This window comes from Podarcis muralis, chromosome 10, assembly GCF_964188315.1.
Source record: "Podarcis muralis chromosome 10, rPodMur119.hap1.1, whole genome shotgun sequence".
In the NCBI taxonomy this organism is placed as follows: Eukaryota; Metazoa; Chordata; class Lepidosauria; order Squamata; family Lacertidae; genus Podarcis; species Podarcis muralis.
The window spans coordinates 40,737,534-40,762,871 of NC_135664.1; the positions used below are offsets into that span (position 1 = coordinate 40,737,534).

The 25,338-nt window shown below is 39.6% G+C and overlaps 2 protein-coding genes across 6 annotated transcripts in view; one reads left to right on the plus strand and one right to left on the minus strand.

The window, feature by feature from the left end:
- The first annotated feature begins 586 nt into the window (after positions 1 to 586).
- On the plus strand, positions 587 to 19,397 carry PLEKHG7 (pleckstrin homology and RhoGEF domain containing G7). Its single transcript, XM_028747026.2, has 17 exons — positions 587 to 1,065; positions 1,664 to 2,363; positions 4,106 to 4,131; positions 6,510 to 6,646; positions 6,778 to 6,818; positions 8,107 to 8,208; positions 9,100 to 9,249; positions 10,723 to 10,818; positions 11,241 to 11,336; positions 12,673 to 12,786; positions 13,568 to 13,739; positions 14,390 to 14,505; positions 15,236 to 15,329; positions 16,690 to 16,769; positions 17,751 to 17,910; positions 18,899 to 18,996; positions 19,245 to 19,397. Exons 2-17 carry the CDS (start codon positions 1,698 to 1,700, stop codon positions 19,350 to 19,352), a joined length of 2,256 nt encoding a protein of 751 aa, XP_028602859.2. The 5' UTR covers positions 587 to 1,065; positions 1,664 to 1,697; the 3' UTR covers positions 19,353 to 19,397.
- Positions 19,398 to 20,410: 1,013 nt separating this feature from the next.
- EEA1 (early endosome antigen 1) overlaps positions 20,411 to 25,338 on the minus strand; it is a 51,672-nt gene continuing 46,744 nt past the window's right edge. For all 5 annotated transcript variants that reach the window (XM_028747506.2, XM_028747504.2, XM_077934807.1 and 2 more), the window contains one exon: positions 20,411 to 24,849. In XM_028747506.2, coding sequence (XP_028603339.2) covers positions 24,727 to 24,849 — 123 coding nt within the window. In that variant the 3' untranslated portion in view covers positions 20,411 to 24,726. The remainder of the gene's footprint in view (positions 24,850 to 25,338) is intronic.

Consider the following 25,338-nt stretch of genomic DNA (forward strand, 5'->3'; position numbering starts at 1 on the left):
CTGAGGTGAGATTTGAAAACACAGGGATGTCCCGGCTCCCTGGTAATCCTCATTGCCACCACAGAATTGGTCTTCAACTGGTGAGTCAGGAAACTCTTATGGGCTCATGAACTGATCTCTGGTAGGTCACAACAGCAGCACTACCACCATACACGTAGATGCTAGAAAGAGGGAGAGATTGGGAGCGGGAGATCCCCCAAAGCATTTGTGAGTGGAAGGTTGAAAAACATTGCTACATTATGTCATACCTAGTAGTGTATATATAACAGCTACCATAATGGCCTAGGTGATCTAGCTAAAAAATATAGTATTGTCACAACCACCAAACATTCTACCAGTATTATGTCAACATGAGTCATCTATGCTATTATCAGCAGGGGCGGGAATATTTTGTGCATTCACATGATATTGAAGGGAGATTTTGATAAGAAGTTTAAGGGGGGATTTTAAAAAGGGCTTCATTATTAAGGGCACAGGAAGGTTCTTTGTGTGAAGGGACAGCAAAGGGAACATCACAAAGGAAAGGTCGAGCTGTTCTAATTGTACGCTTATTCACAAAGGACAGGCACAGGGGCTGACAAATCTCCCCTGTTGACATGTTTCTTGATCCTCTTTCATCCATTGTTCTCCCCTGAGTGAAGCGAATGTGTCAAAATGTTGAACTCAGAAGCTGGGGGTGGGGGGTGGAATTAAGAATTGGGAAGAAAATGAGAATTCAACAAACATGCCCAAAGAGCAAAGAAAATCAGTTATGCGTTGCGGCAGATCATGTTACCTTCTGTAAACTCGCTTGCTACCACTTCCCTTTACACTGTTGAGATAAAGAAATCCCTTGGAAACATACAAAGAGGAAAAACAAGTTCCCTATTCCTGCATTCAGAAAGGAGGCTGGGAAAGTGAAAAGAGGAATTTCCACCCTTCAGTCTAAAAAGGCAGAAAAACTACCCGTGGCTTTAGCCATTGTGTTAAACAACTTCCCTGTTACACATATTCTCCTGCAGGATCATGTTTACCCCCAAGGAAGCTGGCTGTGTCAGTGATCCCTGCGCACCTGCTGTTGAAACAGTAAGTACTGAGCTGGAGCGTTATCAGATTCATGTGTTATGGTATCATGCTTCTGTTTATAGAATACTGCTAATTAACTCCCCTTGGGTGCTTTTCAGTTTTGTGTTATAACCATTCAAAATCCTGCGAAATCAAGCTACTTTAAAATGATGGGCAGCACAACTTTAGCCTGATTTACTCTCGTAAATAAGCCCCATGCTGTCCAGTGGTGCATCTGATTGCCCCTAACATTTCACCAACATGAACAGGTCTGTGCTGATTAAGCATCAAAGTCAGGGATTGGCCAGTATAAATTTATAATTGAATCCACGGCCACAGAACAAAGTGCCTTGGTTGATTTCTGCTTCTTCGTGGAAAGCTTTTAGAGCCTCTCCTTCTGACAGCAGAACCCATTCCAGTCTCTTATGCTGCCCCCTAAAACCTGGCATCAAAAACACCCTCCCTCCAGTGAATCACAATCGGAAAGGGTGTTGGTATGCAAGTCTTTCGTTGTCAAAGGGGGTTCCTTGGATTGTAGCAGCACAAGGGTGTTTTTAAATATAAAATGTTGGCTTTGAGAATGAAATCCTTCCTTTCATCTCTGTTCTAATGGCTGTAGATCTTTCTGCTGTGATTAAAGGATTCCTAAAAAAATGGAGTGCAAATCTTTTGAAGTGGATGAAACAGTCTACTTGGAGGATCAATGTCATATTCTTGAGGTGACCGAACCACAAGACAATTTGGATTTGGCAGGAAAGAGTGACTTGGGAAATATTGTCTTTTCATCCTGCGAAACCCCAGCCCCATCCAGCCCTGAGATCAAATTGTACCCTACTAATATCACCAAGAGGAGGGCCTTTAGTGACAGCCCAAATCTACTCCAAGTTCCACCTGTGGAGGATGGAGATGGTGACTTCACACCTTACCAATTTAACAGGCATGCTCCAGGAAGGATTTCTACTTCTCCGACTCTTAGGAGGCTAAGAAACAGTACCCCATCACTCTCTCAGGTCTTCTCGCTACAAAACAGCACTGAGAGTGCAAGGGGGCACAACCAGGTGCCACAAACTGAATCAACTCTTCTTGCTTATCAGAGGTGTACTCTGCATTCTCAGCAATGCTCTTTGACCTCGACCTCCAACTCTGGCATGCACACCGATTCACTGACACTGAAAGAAAACTCCACATTGGCTGACACGCTATCAGTTCCACCACATCCTAAAGATGATTTTGTTGATGATAACACATTGCAGAACACGAGGGAGATCAGCCCTTCTTCCCTGACTAAGGGGAAACAGAATTCTCAGGAATGTCTTCAGGTAAGTAACGCATTTCCTCGTTCCTTGGTTTGGTATGTTTTGCTGATTGCTCAGACGGAACTAAAGTCTGGTACTATAAATCAAGCCATTGCCGCTCTTAGGGTTGTAATCAACTAACTTTTGCTCAGAGCAGGCCCATAGAAATTTCATGGCCATGACTAAATTAGGTCTATTAATTCCAATGTGCCGACCTTGAGTAAAACTTGGTTGACTACAGCCATTAGATTTAAGGAGAATGTGACAGTCTAATCAATATTTAGCTAGGCCAGATTACATGTGATGCCTCTCTTTGAGAGCAGGATTAAACATGCACATAATAGATAAACATCTGCACATTAGGGGGCTATAAAATGAGGCATATTTTGTTTGCTTTTACCTTGGGTTACATACGCTTCAGATTACAGACTCCGCTAACCCAGAAATAGTACCTCGGGTTAAGAACTTTGCTTCAGGATGAGAACAGAAATCATGCTCCAGCGGCGTGGTGGCAGCAGGAGGCCCCATTAGCTAAAGTGGTGCTTCAGGTTAAAAACAGTTTCAGGTTAAGAATGGACCTCCAGAACAAATTAAGTACTAAACCCGAGGTACCACTGTACTTTTTAAACTAAACTCAGTAGGGGGTATGGTAATGAATCCTGCCTCCTGCCTCCTGCCCTATTTCCTTTTTTCTCTGCTTTCCACTGAAGCCTTTTCTCCCCAGACTGCCTCCAATACCTGAAGTTAGCAGGGGAATTATTCCAAAGAGCAGACTGTGTGCAACTAAGGAGGTGGAGCGGGGAGGTGATGCCCATGACAGAGGTGGTTTTAGGGTAGCGGTTTGGCTGCATCGGGCGACGACACCACAGGGAGTGCTGCAGCAATGATTTGGAAAGGAGAGTGAGAGGTGGGTTGTGTGTGCCGAATATTAGCATCACATAGGGCGCCACTGAAATTTGGGAGCCCAAAATCTACCACTGTCCATGCCTGACCCACCGCCATATTCTGTCTGGTCTGAAAACAAAGCTCCCCCTGCCTCACTTTATAGCCAAACCAGCACACATCTAGTTGCCCATTCCTTATTTGTATCACTGAATATTTTTTTCAGAAATGCAGTAGCAGCCGCAATGAGAGTTTCCCTTCAAAAGTAAATAGGAGCTTAAGGAGGAGGGAAAGGAGGAAACTTTCTTTGGGATTGAAGGGGAATGAGAAGGGTTAAACTCGCCTTCCCCAAAGTTCCAGTCCTAACTAAAATGAGATGCACTTATCACCACTATTATGCAGGTTCATTTTTTTGCTTAGGGGTTGGGAACAGGTGAGTTTTGATTCTGTTCTGAAACAATTGTTTCACTAAAATGCAGTGGCGTAGGGTGGGGGTGCAGGGGAGGCCAGCCACATCGGGCGCAACATCTGGGGGGGGCGCGCACACTCACAGCTCTCTGCCCCTACTTGGCTCACTCACTCACTCTCTCTCACTGCAGTGCTGGCTGTGCGAATCCGATCCAAGCCGCCGGGTCGTCGCCCACTGTGGAGGGGGGGATGCCAGGTGTGTGGTGCGGTGCGGAGCGGAGAGAGCGCGAGGGTTAGGGGGCGCAAATTACTTGCCTTGCCCCGGGTGCTGACAACCCACGCTACGCCACTGCTAAAATGATTAAGAATTAAATTTCACTTTGTAATTCCTTTCTTCAGCAAGAACATGCAAGGTTAAAAGTGCCATTCTTGTGCCTTTTATAAAGACTAACATAGAATGCTTTATTCTTTTTCAGGAATTACATTTGCATAAACCTAACAGGTACGTATTTCTTTTAAAAGAAAATGGCAAAAAAGAAGCACTCCCTCTTTCGTTTTTATACTTTTGTTGACTCTTAATGAGCCATTAAGAGTCAAGAGTGACATATTTACTGTAGCTAGCAAGATCTGTTCTATATAAATTTAGGGAACTGGCACTGTAACTTTCTGCCACTTGCACACCTTAATGAGAGTTGCTTTATAGGCTAAAAATTGACTCTCAGGCATGCCCCAGCTATTGTTTATTGAGAAGTCTCATAAACATCTCTTTTATTGTTGTGTTATTGTTGTGTTGTTTGTTATTAATTTTTTGTAGCTTTTCTAAATACATAAAGGCCACAGCCCAGAACACTGAAATCAATGGGTATGAGGCACGTGCCTGGTTGACATCAAGACCACATGAATACTACCTGTGGGCCACAAATCAAATCTGATCCATCCAGCAATCAACAGAATGCATTGTTTCTAGCAAATCTTGGAGGGGATAGCTCAGTTGGTTAGAGTGTGGTGCTGATAATGCCAAGGTTGTGGGTTTGATCCCTGTATGGGACAGCTTCATATTCTTTCATTGCAGGGGTTGGACTAGATGATCCTCAGGATCCTTTCTATGTTTCTCTGTCACTTAGGTTCCACAGTTTTAGAATTTATGATACTCTCTATGTGACCTGAACACACCATAGAACAGAGGGTGTGAGATTTCACTTTGCTGTTAAGGTTGACTGACCACAGCACATATTTGCTTTTTCCAAACCCGAAACATTATTGACCGTTCACAAATCTACAACGCTAATACACCATTACAACAAAAATAATTCAGAAAAATCAGAGCTGTCTCATGGAAAGTCAACCAAACAGCATCTTCTTGTTCAATATTATTTTTGCGGCCTTACGCTTATTTCAGTTTCATTACAAATTTTTGAACATTCATCCATCTGTAAATCTAAGGAACACAACTCGCAAGAAAAGTCAGCAGAATAATCTTGTCATATTAGATTTTGGCGACGACTTAGTTTGCAAAACTGACAACAGGACTATCAAGGCCACAAGGCCACCCTATAGCCCCACTGTGGCCTGACACGATTCAGGTCAATTCTGGACCTGACTTGACTTGCTGTGCTTAGCAAAGCCAAATCACAAAATCCACTGACAATTGCACAAACACAAACAGAATGTTCTTAGGTCATAAATGTCATTTGGACTTCAGCTGTGATATGTGCAATGTATCTTGCTAGCTACATGCCATGCCAACATTACAAGGCTATCTTAGGGAAGGACAGCAGGTTCACTTGTATAAATTATTGACTACCTTATGTGAATGTCTTTATCTTTAAAAAAAAATCTATATGAAAATTAATATTCAGATATTACTTAAATCTTAGACATTTTTGCAGTAAGCAGTAAGTAAATGTAATAAATAATTAAATGTGCATATGGGTACATTTTTAAGCTGTATCATAAAATTTGTAGAATTGTAAAATCTGAAGGGTAATTGTGTTCTGCTGTGCAACTTTGGTCGCTCCTTAAAAATGTGAACCAAACAAAATCCTCTCCCTTCCCTACCTAATGGTCATGTATTTGAATGTCATTTCTATTAAAAGGGTATAATGAATCTTCATTCCGTCATCTCACAGCTCTTTGGGATGGTGCACATGAAATGGCTGCTGTGTGGAAACCGTTCTTAAGTTAGCACTACAGCATCCATTGCCTTACCATGCCATTCAGGCTGTTTTCTTCATGCCATAGTATTTTACTTTTTAAGCCTGTGATGGCAAAGCAACTGCCAAAGCCACTTCTTGGACATTGTAACATTAAAGATCATGCACTATTTCCGCATGGAGACATTTTCAATCAACCAGCTTCTTCACACACACACACAAGTTGAGATGGCACACCCAGGCGACACAATTCTCCAGTTTGCTTCAGCAGCTTCATTGAGTATAATTCTCTATAATATAAATTGGTGGTTTTAATATTCAGTTGTTTATCAATACTGGGGGTCTTTAAATGGAAGATAAAGTAAAGCTTCATGAGTTTCAGTTTTTTTTTTACCATGACTGACTCTCCTCAAACCTGAGTATCATTTCTTAGGAGGACCAAAGGCGTACGTAAGGGTTGGCGAAACCAGCAGAGGTGCAGGCCCAGGGGGGGGCGCAAAAAGCACTTATCAGAGTATGGGATGTATGACGTATGTGTGAGGGGTGGCATGACACCACTGTTGCGGTGAGATGAAACACGGGAGAAGCTTCCTGTCCTTCTTGCACCACAGTAAAGTGGTTTTTTTGGAGGGGAGCATTGATACGGCTCCTTGCCAAGAGCACAAGGAACACTAGGTGTGCCTCTGAGTATTAGTAGCAGCACACAATGTTTGTGTTTGCCTTGCAGTCTATACAACTCAGCTGAACGGAGGCACAGCTCAGTGGTGGTGAGCTTGCCTGGATTCGAGATGTTCCCAGGAGACCTGCTGATATCAGACAGTGCAGCAGAATTCCTTTACCATTCAGCATCTCTGCACAGCTCAGGTGAATACAGATGCCAATGGAAGAGATGGCCCTGTTTTTTATTCCCACCCCCCTCTCCCCATGAAGTCAAATTTACCATGAAATGCTTTATCATTTCTATAGCTAACAATGTCCTTGTTTCTGTTCATTAGAATCCAAAAAGCCCTGGTGGCCATTTGCTAAAAAAGGAACTGTGAGTATTTTGCAAATCCCTCTTTCTCTCCCTGCCCCATTATTTCTATATATATGGGTTTGTCTCCACCAGCAGTAACCAGAGCACATCTTTATTGCAGGACAGGTTTGGGAATGTTGTTTTGAATAAAATGTAAAGAGAGCAGATTTTAAAAAGTTGCAGACATGCACCCAAACACACTTAAGGTGTTGCTTGGACATGCAGATATTTATAAAAAAAGGAACAGGGAAACATCTCTAAGTGATTGTGAAAGAGAGTGAGAGAGAAAGGTAACTGCTTACCTTTTCAACCTTTGGGAATGCAGCAGCTCCTGGAATCAGATGCAGAGGCCTTGAGTTCTGTGCAACATTACAGCTGAGCCAGCACCTCAGAAGCCACCTGTTTTAAAGCAAATTTAGGCTATATGGACATAGAAGCCTTCTTTCTAACTTTTCCACTCTGGCACTTTTAATAGAAAGAGATTGGTGCACCACTATGTTTATGGAGGATGGAGAGGACATGCCCAGTGTAATTAAGGTTCCAGATCTGTAATTCTGCTGAATACAATAAATTAAGGAAATATATCTACCTAACAATGAAGGACATGGGTGGCACTGTGGTCTAAACCACAGAGCCTAGGTCTTGCCGATCAGAAGGTCGGCGGTTCGAATCCCCGCAACGGGGTGAGCTCTCGTTGCTCAGTCCCTGTTCCTGCCAACCTAGCAGTTCGAAAGCACGTCAAAGTGCAAGTAGATAAATAGGTACCACTCCAGTGGGAAGGTAAATGGTGTTTCCATGCGCTGCTCTGGTTCGCCAGAAGCGGCTTAGACATGCTGGCCACATGACCCAGAAGCTGTCTGCAGACAAACGCCAGCTCCCTCGGCCTATAGAGCGAGATGAGCGCGCAATCCCAGAGTCGTCTGCAACTGGACCTAACAGTCAGGGGTACCTTTACCTTTTATCTACCTAACAATAAATATATTGGGGGAATATATCTACCTAACAAATATTGGTATGATCATCTTTCACAACAGTGGCGTGCATATAGTCAATACTGACTAAGCCATTATTTTAAAATAGACTAATCATTTATGGATCTATATTCTGTAGCAGTTAGTAATCACGTTACAATAAATTCAAAATTTGGTACATTTTCAAAATTCAGTTTGGGGAAAGCTGTCTGCTTGCATAAATCACAATTTGAGGAAGAATCTGCAACATCCTCTATGTGCAACATCTTCCCCATGGCTATGGATTTCACAGATTTACTGCTGCATTTTTTTGTTTTGTTTTTTTTGTCTTTGAACAGAGTAAAGACAAACACAAACAAATATCAGATCTGGAAAACTGTCTGTCCACAGTAACCCTCAACATACCAGATTGTAGTGATTATGAATTTCAAAGTGTTAAGGTACGAAAATGCTTCATATAACATAATGATACAATTTGTGTGTTGGTCCTCATTTTTATTCTTCTGTTCTTCTGTTTGGTTTTCCTTAACTCTGCAATCCTATACCCACTTATTTATATATGACCATAGACAGATGCGTGCGCGCGCACACACACACAGAGTGCTTCCAGACTGTCATTATTTTGAAGGAGGATTTCAAGTGCATACCAAAACTTTAGGTTTGTGCAACTGAAGTAGATAAAGGCACTCTGGGTTCATTCACACTTCCACATGTGCTGTGCCTAGAAAGCACAGGTCTTAACAGTTTTACGCTTGACCCGCTCCTTTCCAAGGGAAAACCCACTCTTTAGTGTTCAATTGGAACAAACGGCAATCTGGGGGAAACCCAACTTGACATTTGCTCTGACTTAGCATTAAAGAACAGTTTTACCCAGGGGAAAGCAGCAGGAGAAGCGGAAACACAGATAAGCCCTCTGTCACCTTTGTGACAGCACCACAAATCCACTTTAATAAAAACTCTTCCTTCTTACAGTTAGGAAAGAGACATAACTGAAAAATGTGGGGTGGGTGAATGGGAACGTGTATAAACACTCCATAAACAAATTGGCATAAATGCTCAGTAAACTGGTCATCTGGAAGTAAATATACACGTATGCATGAATGTATGAACTTCTCAGGAGACATGGATTATACTTCTTTTCGGTGTAAATTGTTGAGTACTTCTAAGTATACTTTAAGAGTCTTTTACAGTGTAACACTGAAGCAGAAGCAGAAACCAATGGCAACTCAAACAAGGGTATTTAGCACCAACAACAGCTTCAGTGATTGAACGGAAGGGCTGTTTGTATGGAAATGTGCATAAATGTTTGTGTTTGTGCTCTCAACTGATAGGGTAAAACTTGGCAGGAAATCATGACTATGCATCAACTTGAGCCAAAAGCCAGCGGTGATCAGTTAGATACTAAGAAAGAAGAAGCCTTGTGGGAGCTTTTCACAACTGAATGCACCTACCTTCTTGATCACCTCCAGGTTCTCAAAACGGTAGGTTTGGATTTTGCAACCATTTCTTTCCCATTGTGGGGTTTTCGCTATGTCACTTGCTATCAATCTAAATGGGAAGTACCTTCGCACAACCGTTTGTTCCTGCAGGAGGCAGCCTTTTGCAATTAGCTCATAGCAGTACTTATACACGGATCTCTGTCTTGCAGCTCACTGGAGCATATTCTGACAAGCATTAAAAACAGGCTACAGATTAGAAAGTGCATTGAGCCGTTCAGCTACAGAGCCATCACTTGTTAGAAAATTGGGTCACAGACTTGGAAGGGCATCTAACCTCCAACTGATGCAGGAGATTCACTGCTCCAACATTCCCAATAGGTGACCATCCAACTTCTGCTTTTAAAAAAAATCTAACAAAAGAGATCCCACTATTCTCTGAGGCTGCCTATTCTACTGCTGAATATCTGATGCCTTCAGGAAGTTCTTTCTAATGATTAGTTAAAATCCCTTTTCTTGTAAATTCAACCCCATTGATTTGGCTTCTAGTCTTTGAATCCCAGCAGAAATCAGGCATGGCTCTGTTTTTCTGCTGTTTCTCACTTTTGGCTTGCACACACAACTCTGGAATTTGTCTTTCTAACTACCAGTATGTTGAGGGAGGGGGGCCCCACCCATTTTCTGTCTGGCACAGAGCCACTTCCTTTGTTACCTTAATGGCCCATACTCAGAAGGTCATTACCTCACCAGGGAGCTAACCTGGCTATTCCAGGAACTGAATCTGTGCTGGATCCAGGAATTAGAAGGGGACTCAGGCATACAGCCTCTGACCATCTACCCCGAAATTCATAACAAAATTCATAACAAAAAACAAAAGTGAACAAAATCACTTGTTTTGAATGATAATTAGAACAAGGTTGTTTTCACCATATCAGCAGTTGGGTCTTTCAAAGAGAATGTTTTCAGAGACCAGCAAAGTATTCCATGGAAAGTCCTGTTATGATGAAGATGCCTCATCCTCAAGAATATTATATGTCACTTGAATAGCTTGGCTATACCTGTTTACTAGATGTAAGGCTCACTTAGTTCAGTGAGACTTACTCCTTGGTTAATGTATAAGGATTGCAGCCTTAATGCTTTAGAATCTAAGCCATCAGGATAGCTTGATTCAAATTAATTGAGTGGCCATTTTACTGAGACAAGGAAATTGCTCTTTTCAGCTTGTCAGCAGAATTTGCAATGCTTCCTAGAATGTGACTGCTTATGTGTTTAGCGCACGCATGGAGGGTCTGTGGGGAAAGATTTCAAGTTTCAGGGCAAGGAGGAATGAATGTTTGTTAAGTGCTAGAGGCAGGTGTATAGCAGCAAGATGACAAATGAAGCCCATTTGTTATGTTTACTAGAGCTATAATGAACTTGGGTAAGGAATGTTTTTCGGAAAAGGAAATCTGTAGCAACCCTGGGGTTCAGGGATTTGGAGAAGAAATAACTAACTAGGCATTGATGTGTTTTCTGAAGATATTTATGGATACATTAAGGTACCTGCAATGCAAGGAGTTTCTCTCGGATGTGGACTCTGGGCTACTGTTTGCCAACCTAGAGGAGTTAAATCAGGTGAGAAAACACTTTAATTTGTAGATTGACACTAAACAACATGTATCAGCACTGTGGCTTTTCATTCTACGGCTTTAATACAATAGTTAAATAAAAACTATATTAACAAGCTCAAAGCAGTGTGGGTCCTACTATTTAAATACTCCCTTTGGGAAAATTAGACATATAAGACCTGTGGAATTATATCTTCTAGTGCATTTGTCTTAAAGCAACAATGGCTCACTTATAGTCTATGTAGCAAATGTTGCATTCAAATACACAACAAGTCATCCCTGGGCATTTGTTTGGAGTAGTGAAGATGAATGTGCTCACTATGCTTTACATTTTTCTTCCACTGAATTATAAAAGCTCAGAGCTCATTTAGTGCCTTGCAGTCGAATCTTTCATCCAACGGACATCTTAAATAAGATTCTCTTACTTAGGTGAGCCTCAGTTTTGTGACCAGTTTCTTCAGTGTTATAAAGGATCACCTTGTCCAGCCTATGCCTTCCATAGATTTCATCCCTGTGCTCACAAAGGTAAGAGTAACAACGTGTTAAGCTTAGCTGATGCATCAGTAAATGGTTAAAGAGCAGAAAGAAGAGTCTAGGTGTAAATGGACAGTTTTCACTGTCGAGAAATGAAACAGGGATCTGTATTGGAACTGCTGCTTTTTAACTTGTTCAGAAATGACCTAGAGTTTACACCCTGACCATGGCATGCTCCATCCACAGTTAAGTAGTGTGTGTGTGTGTGTGTGTGTGTGTGTGTGTGTGTGTGTACACATGCTTAAGGTTGTAGCCCCCATGAAACTACAATTCCAACTGCAATTGAGTTTGACTGACAGAGGGAAACAAGGGCAAGAAGGCAGGGAACCATTATTTCTTGGCCTGACTTTGTTTTTAAAGTATTTTCCTCTTCTCTCTGTACCTAGGGTATATAAACACCCACTTAGATAACCACTTCATACCTCCAATGGCTCTGGCCCATGAGAGCATAAATCACAGTACATTTATTACAGTGCGGCTCTATGCAAGTTTAGTTGTGCTCATGGTGCAATCTTGCTCGTGTCTACTCAGAGTAAGTCCCATTGATTTCAGTGAGGCTTATTCTCAGGTAAGTGAGCACAGGAGTGCAGCTTTACAGCCAGGTAAATGGATATAACATTATAGCTTTAACATTTAAGATGCCAGCATGAATTTGTTGGCTGCATGACTACGCCTCTGGAATTCATCTTATTCTTGATTATGAGGAAGGGTTGATGAGTTTTAAGATTCAGCACCACTAAGGAAAGACCCGAGAATTACCTGAATCAGCCAGCAAGAATATGGAGTTAAAATTCTCCAAAAGTCCATGTTTTTTTTGTAAAAAAAAATATATAGTCCAGAGAAAGGTATTTTAAAATTCATTTATTTCAGTGGGGATTTTCTGTAGCATAGTGCTATGTATATTTAGGCAAAAGTGAATCCCACTGACGTCAGTGGAACTTACTATGAAGGTAAGTGTGGATTGAGCTACTATCTTAAGCACACACTGGGGAAAAAAGCTTAACTGTGGATGGATTCATTTGCCATCTCAGATATCTCTGATCACAGAGGGTTGTGGACAAGTACAAAAAAAATTATGTGCAATAAATGTATAGGCTCCTTCTGGAGGAAAGGCGTGGTATAAATCTAATAAATGAATATTTGGTCCTCACAATGCCAAGAGGAATATGCAACATTAGTCATACTGCAAGTGGACTCAATAAAATAATAGAAGCATAGAATTGTAGAGTTGTAAGGGATCCCAGGGGCTTGCAATGGGCTTGAGTCTATTTTGAGTATAACTTCGTTTTTGATATTGCCCTCAATGACTTACATTTTTGTCTTGCAGTATTTCCAAGGGAACCTGTGTCAGAGTCACCAGATGTACTGCCTGAATTATACATCTGCTATCTTTTACTTGGAAAAACTGAAGAAAAGAGATGATTTTGGGATCTATTTGAAAGTAAAGCAATTGTTTTGCTGTTATCCTTGTTCAACATTTACAGTTGTGATATTACAGCGGCAGTTTTTTCAAAGTCAATTGCTATCATAGTTCACCGATATGATTAAGGGTGAACTAAAGTATATATTTAATGAACTAATAATAAACATCAATACCCATCCTTCTTCATCAGAAATCACCATCTCTACTATCATCCCCCCTCCACTTCATGTGGCTTATACAGCAAGAAATGTGTCATTCTAAAGTAAAATATGCTATTGGGGGGACTTATTGGGGATGATTTTCTTATGTCAGCCTGAACTGGGGACACCTGAGTGTCTGTAGGGAAGGAATGGATTTTTCTGGTATTTGGAGCCTATGTTGTTTAGGGTTTTAAGCATTAGTGCAAGCTCTTTGAATTGGGCCTAGAAATATGTGGAAATCTAGTTCCTGTGGTAAAGTGGGTGTGCTCTGCAACCTTTTCCACCACCACCTTGAGGCCTGTACACACAAAAGACTTATCTGCATGATATTTCCCTTCCTTTTTTTTATTTAGGTGGATGATTCATCCCAATTATAACCACATTAAGTGTGAGGTATGAGAGAAGGGGGTGCATTTATTCCTCTGCTATTGGGAACTGGGTTGCCATTCTGAAAGCAATGAAAATGTAGGGTTCTCATGAAATTTATTTGACTTAAGAAATGTGTGTCACACTGCTGGTTGGCAGTATGAAGCATTATTCTGCTTACTGTCAAGAGTACACTTGTTAATCCTTATACAAAATTTATCTGTATTCAATAGTGGTGTGAACAGAACGAGCGGTGCAAACGTCTCCATCTCGCAGAACTGCTGGTTGCCCCTTTGCACAAACTGACCCGCTACCCCCTTCTCCTGAAGAATATATGGAAAAATACAGAGGCAGCCGAGAAATCTGTCATTGGTACAATTAAAGAAAAGGTGGAAAAATCTATAAGTGAGTTGGAGAAGTTCTGAAACTGCATTGTTGGTTCAGAAGTTGTTCCGAGTTGTTTTCACAGAGCCAGTCCTACCAATAGGCAGAGTGGTATGGCTGCCTCAGGCAGCAGGTTTTATGTGGCACTGTATGTGCTTGTATTTTTATACCAGGGATGGAGAGAATTGCTTGTGGGATTTCATGCCTCAGGTGCCAAAACAACTTGGCTGATGTTGTGCGCTTTGCACTTGACTTGGGTTTGGGTGGGGAAGGCCTGAGTACCATTTGCTCCTCAGCCTCATCCAACAAAAATACCTTGGGCCAACCTTTCTTGCTCAGCATTTAGGCATGCATGAAGACTGTATGGCAAAAACTATTCCCCTAGAAACTGAAACATGAAAATACCTTCACTAGCTACAAACAAAAGTAATATTATGTAAACCATCACATTCCAAAGAACACTATAAGCCTGATAACTCATATTTGGTATGAAACATGAACATTGATGCTCATACTCTTAACATCCACAGGGATGGCAACATTGACTAGACTATATCAATACAGAAGGCACTCAGCTCTCCATATGGAGAATGCTAAGGCCCATATTAATGAAGGACAGAGATTTCATTTTCATTAAGCCAACCTTGCTGCTCCGTGGTGTATCTTTTCAGGAGATTTGGAAGGGAAAGTGAAATGGCTGGATAACTTCCAGAAATTTAAACAGCTACAGGAAATTATAGTTTGGCCTTCACTTTGGGATCAAGAAAAAAGATTTTTTGTTCCTGAGGTAAGCAATTTTTATTCATCCATCTTAAAAATATGTCCATAGCAGGGTCTTCTTAAATCTGCATAAAACTGTTAAAATAACATGGACAAATATTCATGGCTTAACTTCAGAATATGTAACTAGCTCTAGAATGTTCTAAATACGCTCTGGAGAGGTGCCTGCACATAGACCACGCAGATTGTAGACCAGCTCCCATACAAGTGAGCACTGAAAAAGTTATAAGCAATATGGAGGGAGGGAGAAGAGGGAGAGCTCTTCATGAGAGCTCTTCATGATGAGAAAATGGAGTGAGTAATTTGGAGGACAATAAAATAATATGGGGGCTGAAGGTGGGAATGTAAATAGATTTATTTGGAAATGATTCCTGAGGAAATCAATGGGGAGGAAGCAAAAATGGAAGGGGGAAAGAAAAGAGGTAGTTCTTTGTAATGACACAGCATTTATAAATGGATTCAGTCAGAAGGCAAGGAATTAATTTGACATTGGCCATGCCCATTTTGACATGCAGCCCTCAAAGGGTTGGGCATGAGTCAAGGTGCCCCAGACTAAGAAAGGTTAGTTACTGCTGCTGTATAGGATTGGCTGCCAAGGTGGTATTTGTCTAACACATGTAGCCAGTCATCCAATTAAATAGTCCATTATATTATTTCTGTTCCTCAGAATTTTAATTGCACTGTTAACCACTTTTTATTCAAAAGTTCCATGATTATCTCTCTTTCTCCATCACCAGTGTCTCAAGAACTTATTAAGAGAAAACCCGAATGAAAACATCTTGTCACCAACAAAGAGATTTCTTGTTCATGAGGGGAGATTAACCCTAGCAGGTAAAGAGTGCTTTCTGTATCATAGTTATGTTACACAATAAACAGAAATGTATACCTAACTCAAACTATTCTGCAAACCTAAAGAGAGGATATGAATAAAAGTTGGACAAGTGCTGTATTAAGATGTTATGAACCTCCATGTTCAACATGGGAGCATAGAGTGGGGTGCATCACCTAACCTTCCCCTGGTGTCATGTCTACACCTGACATTTGCTCATACAATATGAACATCTGTAGAGAGAGGGCTTCCCTGCATAGAGCTATACATGCAAAGGCATGCCCAGAATATGGAACCTCAATCATTCAGTGTTCCAGATTCTGATGAAGGCTTTGCATTAACAACTATATGAGCAAAGGCCCCTTGCTACAGAGGTTTGTGCTCTATGTACAGACATCACAGAAGGGATGTGTGCTGTTAGTGGGGTTATTCAGTTCAACACCACTCCTTGCTTCCATGTTGTTGAATGTGAGTGCTCATGACACCAAAATAAGGCTGCAGTCCAACAAGGTCAAAGAATAAAAATATATTCAGAAAGAATAAAATCAGTGTGAGTGATGTCTCAGTACCACTCTTCTAGAGGGGGAAAAACAAGATGTGTAAAAGTAAGTCTTTTAAATAAATATGCTTTTCCAAAAGAGAAATATGTTAAACTTCAGAGTTTTCTGTTCATAATTAGCAGTCAAATTTGAACTAGATTGCTGAGAGTGAAGCATACAACAGATTATTTTTTTAATCTGCTGTCTGCTTTTGAAATGAACTGGCAGGCGGTGATATACTTAAGACTGATAAAAATGTAACAGCTGATAGGCTATGGAATGTTACAAATAATTTGACAATATATATCCCTGGTTATTTTTGCTCTATAATCTGTTTGATAATCTTTTACTCGTGGGAGATTCAGTCACTTCCCTAGCTCTGCTAAAAACTATTAAAATATTATGTGAGTTATGCAAGCAATAGTGATCCGCCATTCTTCCAGACTACTTTGGCTGCTCATGTATTGCAAATGTTAAACAACCCAAACTACAAAGCTGAATATTTATCACATCCAGACTTTTTAATACTAAGCAGGTGGTGATATGGGGCAGCTGTTGGCTTCCTACTTCCTTTAAAATTAATCCCTGGAGCTTGAGCCACAAAACTTGAAAGTTCAGTTCTATTCATTAAAACAAACTTCCTAGAATTCTGGAACTAGAAAAACTATGCTTGAATCTCCTAGCAAGTAATTTTCCAAATTCTTTCAGGCAAGATAAATCCAAAAGCAAAATGTAGTGATAAATTTAAGGCAGAAAATGTGAAGTTTTGTTACAAAATAAAAAAAAATAAGAACCAGTGTTTACTTTTGCGTTTATTCCTCAGAACATATGAGACTTGTTGATGTCTACCTATTTCTGTTTGATGATTTGCTGTTGATTACAAAGCCCAACCGGCACAAAAAGGTAAGAAGAAAGGAAAAGAAAGATCAGCTACAGCTGTTGTGTTCATGCACATTTTGATCTGTTGGTGCAGTAAACATTTACGTAATATTTTAAAATCATTAAAGTAAAAATGTTGAGGGAAGAGTTGTGAATTGCTGACATATCAAAGAAATGAAGAACAGACCCTGGCAATTATATGATACTTAGGGGCAGTGCCTCACAGTGGGCACATTTTGGTAACCCCTTAGGGGTACAGGTCCATATTTTGAATTCATGCAAGTAGTCACTTTGCAATATGCACTTATTTTTTAAAGAAGCTGCAGTCCCCGGTGGCCCAAGCCTGGCTCCTTTTAACCCACCACCTCCTATTACCTTGTTGACTTAGATGTAAAAAGCAGACATCTGAAAGTAAAGGTAAAGGGACCCCTGACCATTAGGTCCAGTCGGGGATAACTCTGGGGTTGTGGCGCTCATCTTGCTTTATTGGCCGAGGGAGCTGGTGTACAGCTTCCAGGTCATGTGGCCAGCATGACTAAGCCACTTCTGGCGAACCAGAGCAGCGCACGGAAACACCGTTTACCTTCCCGCTGGAGGTTTATCTACTTGCACTTTGAGGTGCTTTCGAACTGCTAGGTTGGCAGGACATCCGAAAGTAGGCGTGCTTTAAATGTACGGTGTTAATGTGACTAAGGTTTCATGTGCTTTCAGATACATTGAGGCACCATAGTTTCCTTGTATTTTAAAGAACTGCAGCATAGCAGTCCAACTGAATGCCTACTTGTTACATTTAACAAAAATTATTAGAGCTTGAAATGTGTTTATGATACAAGCTAGTGCCATGGAACAGAAAAATAAGCATTTTAATCTTGTGGCAATTTTGACTTAAGTTCCAAGAGCTGCCATTCACAAATTTAAGTCAAGTACTACATGTCAGAAATGCCACAGCTACAATCCAAAATATAGAATGCTTAGGTAACGTATTGGTTTTCCTTTCTGTTTCAGAAATCTGTAGTTTCTGACCTGAGTTTAACACCTGTTGGCCCCTTTTTCACTCCCGAATTGCAATCTTTGCTGGAAGGTGGTGGCTATTGCACTGTGCTTGACCAGCCTATCCCATTAGACAGAATGGTAGTAAGAAATATTGAATCCTTCCACATAACAGGTATGTTAAATACGTTTTACATATGGCTTGGTTACATTCTTCAAATATTGAGTAGATGCATGGCATATATGTAGGCACAGCTATTTTCTGTGCCCATCTTAAATACCGTAGCTCTCTTTTAAAATATTTGGAACACAATACAAATAAGCCAATTGCTACCCCTCAAGCAAAATATATTCATTTCAGTCATCCCACCACAATTTTTCTTCAGTCTCTGGGATGTATATAGGTCCAACAGCTTACAATGGTAGTGAAGAGAATTTACATGGTAAATCAGAGAAAGTGTGCTGAAGGAAATCAGTTTTGATCAGACAGACCTGCCTCACTTCAGGATTAAAGATGTAACACCACTGTCTGTGCTAAACCAACCAATGTTAAAAAGAAATTTAATTTTTTGGGAACACTTCTCATTTTGCCCACTATTCTAAATTGATCAGCTGAACTATCTTCACTCCTTTTTCTCTCCATGGATTCAGACTTGCTCCTGTTTCTGTATAAAATTAGAATCCAAGTGAAGACCTAGCTTTTGCATTTCCCATCAATGTGGTTTTATGAGACCCCTTGTGATCACTGGTTTAATATCCATCTAAATCATGTCCTTACTTCTGAGTCTTTATGATATGTAACTATGTCAAATTGTCCCCCCCAAAAAGGACAGAAGTGCCAGCTTTGCAGGTGGCAGCTCATTATGTAATTGTTGTTGTTTAGAAAATAGTTACACCACATAGCATGTAGTTTTATTTTCCCTAAAGCCAGAAGATTGCAGCTCACGCTCAATCCCTTATCCCTGGTTACTTGTATATCCAAAACCAAGCTTACGTATCGTTGATATTTCATGCAGTCTAAAAGTCAATCAATGGATGCATACAAGTTCCATTTGAAGTAGTTCATGTGGCCTGTTTCAAAGGTGACAAGATATCTGCCCCTTATAGAGGTCTGGAGTGAAAGCTGTGGAAGATGTCTTACCATGTGTCAATTGTTTTCTTAGTTTTTGGACTACGAAATGCTTTTCTAATACAGCATAGAAATCGGTTTCAGCAGTGCATAGCAGCCTTTTTACTACAAGCACAGACTGAGTCTCTCAAAGTAAGTATTTTATTTTACAAACATTAAAAAAATAAACACAAGCAATTCACCTAAGATAATGCCAGCACCTTTCCCCAAATGATTTGAGCTAGTTTATTTGTCTGTCCTGGGTACTGTCCCTACCCCACTAGAGTGAGATACCCCTTTCAAAAATATGAATAGATGCTATTGACTAGTTAGCTATATGGAAAGTATGTATCCCTAAGTTACTTTTGTTATTAAATTAAAACTTCTTTTTCACCTTACAGAAAACATGGATGTCACAGATGGAAACAGCAATATCAAATTGCACAAAGAGAGAAAATAAACCCAAAACTTCATTTTTTAGTTTACCTGCTGAATCATCTCAAATTTAGTTGTGGTTCGTTGGGAACCACTAGACAATGTAACAGATTTACTTTTTTTAAAAAAAACAAGGCATGCAAAATGTCTGTGAACATTTTTTGGAGCCTGGAAAGGTGAAATTCTGGAAACAATCTTGCTAGAACAGAATTCAGAGAAGGAAAGGAGCAACTTGAATGGTCATTATTCAAACTGCAGTGCTATGCTTATGGCCTTTGGTTCCTCACAGGGTGGCTTGTTTTGATTTGGCATACCATGATAAAAACTAGAAAATATATGCGATATGATATGGGGAAGAGAAAGGAAACTAGTGCCATTAAACCAACATCTTTAAAACTGCCTTTACAAGTTCTTCTGCAGTCAAACTGGGGTACCAGTAATCATGAGACCTGCTTAAATCAGAGTATTTTGTTTTTTGATCAAATACTACCGGGTTATGAAAGAAAGAAAATCTGCACAATTTTTTCCTACCTCAGAAACCACCAAAATGTCAAACAAAGTAACAATCTAACACTGATCTTCACAAAAACACCTCTCACATTAGATTATAGAATCACACAACCCATTTTTAAGCAGTGTGGTCACCTTGAGATTACCTTCCTCACCTCATCAGCGTTTGGAAGAAATTTCATCAACATTATGCTACAAAGAGAGATACCTGCACAACTTGGAATGGGGTTAAACTAAGAACTGAGAAATTGTAATTTCTGGCTGTAGCGTTCCAGAAAAAAATTACCCCAACCCCCAATTAAAGCCGCGGGGTAAAATCAGTTCATACTGACTATACAACACCAAATGGGGTTGCACATACTTTTGAGGTATACACTTTTTTGTAAAATTCTGGGTAAGAACCACACGTCTTCAGTAATTATTAGTTCAAAGAACTGTAGAATGAAGCAGAATGGCACCAATCAGAAGAGCCATTTTTATCACCTTTACCACAATTATGTTCATGATGTAACACCAAAAGGATACTACTCAACTCTGCCTAACCACTATCTGAATTTGCAAATGAATAAAAGTGGCTACAGCGACACCAAAAGCACAGCAAATTAAGTCACTGCAAATGGTCTATTAGAAATGTCTAATTTTATTTCAGGCCAATAACAGATTAGAATACAAAAGTAACATTTCCACAAGTATCCACTCATGTTATTTCATACAGAATTAGCTGATGTAGGGTGTCACTCCTCAGCTTTCATTACTTTCCAAATGCAGAGTTTAGGGATTACAGTGCGTACTGAACTAAACTCTTTCACAATGTAAGGCACAACTACATGACCACAAGTCATAAACACACCACTGAGAGGAGGACTTGAGAGAATCCAACTGATAAAAATGGTCATGCAAGACTATCTACAGATAATGTGAGTTTAAGGGTCCAGTTGAAAAAGAAGTGCAGTGTTGTGTAGGTAAGGCTACCTTAAAACATCTGTAAATATAAGGTAAGCACAGAATTTTTCCAATTCTAATTTATACAATTATACATAAAAATCAGTAAATATTATGCACAATATTCACATCTGCGACCATAATAAACCAATCATTAAAAAGAGGCCAACAGGACAGTACACTTGTGGCACACATCCATTATAAGCTTAATAGCATTTGTCAACTTCTTGTCTAGACTGTTGCAAACAAGAGGCTAATTTAATGGCATGTTCATGTTTAAACCAGTATCCAGTTTGCCAATATTACATACAGGTGACAAAGTCCAACAGACTTATGACCAGGACAGCTTGAATTGCTTGTTTCATTCCTGTCCAACAGCTACAAGTTTGTAGAACTAAACTACATAGGTCAAAAGAGCACAAGTGAGCCTAGAATAATTGGAAACTACATTAGCATACATACCCAAATATTACATTTTTGGTGAGACAAAACACTTGGAAAATTTGGCAGTTACCACAAATCATACCTAACATTATAGTGAAGGAATCCTATCAAAATGCACTAAAGTTGAATTTCATATCAAGAGGTAGTTTAAATGAAATCTTACATAGTGGCATCAAGTGTCAGAATGAAAGGGGGGGTTGTGTGTTTATTTTAAAGGGTTTTTTTAATAATAATTTTATTACAAAAGTGACAAATCCTATACAAGCAGCATTTTGGACAGATTTCTATTATAAAAGGTTTCAGTGTTTGCTAACCCAACGTGACATTCTTTCTCATCCCTTTGGTGACGAGAGTTGGGATTTAACCACATGGTAGAATGTACATTGTATACGCACCAACACTAGGAAATCTGGATCTGCCACACCAGTCTGTTTATATATCAACAATGAACAATGTATTTAGATACTTTAAAACTCAAACCAGTAGTAAAACTTTTCCATATTGGGGTGTAAGGAGGGAACGATGACTAAGAAAGAAGTCTTCACTGAACTTAGTGGCTCTTTAATTGGCACACAAGAGAAAACAGATTAGTTTCCTACCATCAGATATGTTCTACTGAATTGGGTGAAAACCTTTCCATTTGCCTGCTGTACAATGACTGCATAGAATATTGCATCACTCCATTAACCAAGACAGAACAGTCAATGCTGACCAATTGCAGCATTGTAAAATTGTAACTATTTTATAAATGCATACTACTCTCAAGTAGTATACTGGTTTTAAGATTTCTAGCAGTTCAAAACAGAATGTGAACACAAACACGTCTGCTCTTAGGTATAGGGATTTTTGTATGTACTTATTGCTATGGCCTGGAAAACAGACCATCCATGTAAATTCCGCAGAAACTCAATACTAAGAAAACAAAAGCATGAACATGAACTATGGAAAGCAGTCAACTAATAATACAAATGTGCAAAATTGCTATGTCCACATTTTTCGAGTCTTAAGTCAAACAATGCTTGTTAAAACCATGTAAATTCCTTTGCTATATATACACGTGTCCTAGAGCACTTAAGAATTAAGGATGCAATATTCCTAACAAAAATGAAGTTACTAGGAATTTCAATGAACACTCGTCTGAGAATACATAGCCTTGTGGACCAATTACTACAACAATTCTTGCAAAACAGCTGTTTCATTTCTTGCATATTATGTTGGTTACACGAGAAAGAAAGTGCATAGTGCAAGTGACAATGCTATTATCTTCCCCTTCCTGAGGTTCTTAGGGGGCGTTTCCACTGAAGTAGCTCAAATTTCTGAACTACGGATCCAACCTTATGCTCTTTCTCTGAACAAAATGGATTTTCCCTTGCCTCCATGTATACGTTTGCAACTTCTAGGGCTGCGATGTGTTGTCAATTAACAAATCAAACCATTTCAATATATTTTCATCTGTTTGAATGAGGGAGCAGATGGTTTTCAGATATTCTTTTGAATGCAAGTACTTACAAAAACTGTGACTGGCAAAGGCCTCTCCCCATTCTGTTGCACAGAACAAAGGACGGCTTTTCTAAGATGGTGCCTGCTGCAACACATGCGAGCATCATCTAAAACCAAAATACTCTTTTCCTTCAAAACTTTAATTTATTCATAAGCATGTTTAATTGAATAAAACTGGTGTGATTAATCAACTAAGATTTATTTAATCAAGTAAAATCCCTAATAATTCCCAATTACCTTAGTAGATGCTCCGGATATTACTTTACCGTTTAGTCCTAAAAAAACCACACCAAGTAAATGGGGAAAATGTCTACACATGTAGCTGCTGAATGATTAGATGTAAATTTGGCATATGGAGCATGCATATCCAACTCAAAAAAATTTAAGGTTTCATACATCCTATTTGTACTTGTTCATCTGGACATTTTTGAACAGATAAAGCAGCTTTATACTAAATCAGGCCATTGGATCAAATGTCGTCTGCTCCCGTTGTCAGCAGCCTCTCAAAAGTTCCGAGAAAAACATGGTATTTGCTGGACGTGTAATGTATGAAACATTTTTTATCTTGAGGCATGAGGGATTGAACGTGGGACCTTCTGAGTGCAAAGGTCATGCTAGCCATGACCCCTCTACAAATATATTTGTGTTAAGCTGTTTGCTTCTCCATTTCTTCCTAGTTCTGTACTTCCATTTCTCAGTCTACAACATTCTTCCTTGCTGGCATCACTTCCTTCATAGCATTTTAAATAGACCACATATCCAAAAGGTGTTAATTTTAAATGTCATGCTGTATTTTAGTCACTCTAAATTTTACAAAGTACATTATTTTGTGTGGTTACAATGTGCATAGAAGTATGTATATTATCCTCGCCTCTCAAATCAAAAGAGAAGAAAAGATGGGGCTGAAAGATGACATTTCCTGCCTAAATCCAATCTTTAAAAGATTGGATTTTAAAAGAGCAATTTCAGTACCTTCTCATTTGGATGAAACATGACACCGTTGTACTATAAAACCTACGACTGAGATGTACCTCATTAAAGCAAGAGAAAGGCTCTTGGTGGTGGAATCTCAGTTACTTTAAAGCCATTAGCAGAACCTGGAATTTCACTTCCATTTGGCAGGGAGGTATGGCAAATCTCTAGCAAGAACTAAGAAACTCGAGAAAGATAGAATTCCAAGGTGACTACTTTCTTTCGTAATGTTGTATTTTTTAATTCCCACACTTCACAGTATTTTTTCCTGGGAACTTCCATGCAGTGTTTCCTGTGAAGGGAATTGAACAACAACAAAGATTTTATAATAATAATAATAAAATTAACTAAGCAGAAGACCTCTGAAAAGGTATGCAACCTCAAAAAGTTTCAGAGTAAGACCTTGCATATTAAGGATGATGTAGTCCACTTAAGTACCTTTGATATGAGGAATGGTATTCTTAGAGATGTCAAGCATACATTATACACTCGACACTTGCTTTTCATTTTCAGTGAAGTATATAGTGACACTGTAGTGAAACATCCTGAAAAGTTTAAAACCTCAAGGTAGTTTCCCACTATCTAGGCATTCACTGTAAGTGGAATCCCCAGAGAGTGAGAAAATAAAAGAAATAAGCAAAAAAGCTGCTTGTTTGGGCCTGCTACGTATCTTTCACACTTCAATGAAGCTATTAAACTGTAACCATCCCATTAGAGCAGCAGCATTTGATACACAAAATCCCTGCAAATGTGTTTACTTTAAAATGTGTTACTTTTAAACAAGGAAATTAGGATTAAAAAAATACATTGTTACTCCTCTGTTTAAACTTTATTTACAAGTTACTGGGGACTTATAAACTAGACACAGAAGCTCTTGTAGGATCAAAACCAAACAAGCCATAGATAATTTCAGCCTCACAAGAAGTACAATTGTTTGACTTTTTTATATGTATATTTTCAACAATACTATAATTTTGCCCATTGTTACAATCATCACCCAAACCAAAGAGTAGTCTGAGTGTTGTACGAAGTGCATAACAGAAACTTTATTCTAGCATAACATTTAAGAGCTGTGAGTAATTATCCTTGCAAGTCGTTGAAACAAGTATCACAGACACGAACGGGTTTCTTAGAAGAAGGAGTTAAGGCATTCTTAGCTGAGCACTCGGCACAGAAGATATTTCCACACTGTCTGCAGTGATGCTGTGAAACAGGAAAAACAAAACAATTATATACAGGGAAAGATATCATGCCAAGCCACGGCTTGGTCTTCATGAACATGCTCTCCACTCCTATGTGCTCCAAACCAACTTGTTATTGTGAACCTCGCTTTCACACTGCTCTCCTCATAATCCTGTAACTGTTTCACCTGCAAGTATCCGTTCAAATGACAAGGGAGGAAGATGCCCTTTGCCAGGCTGAGCAGACTGAATCAAGTTGTACAAAAATATACAAGGCCTGAACACGGCTTGTACTGACAAGTCTATCACAGCATTGCTTACAAAAGAAAGCATGAGGCTTATACAAATATGTCCCTTATATAAATCTGCCAGACATCACCAAAAAGTTCATTTTAAACAATCACCTTTTAAAAATGCTTCCTTAATACACATTGGCTGTGATGGCACATCATGCTAAACCATGGTACCATATCTTTTCATGTATAAGACTAGGTTTTTTCCCCTTTAAAAT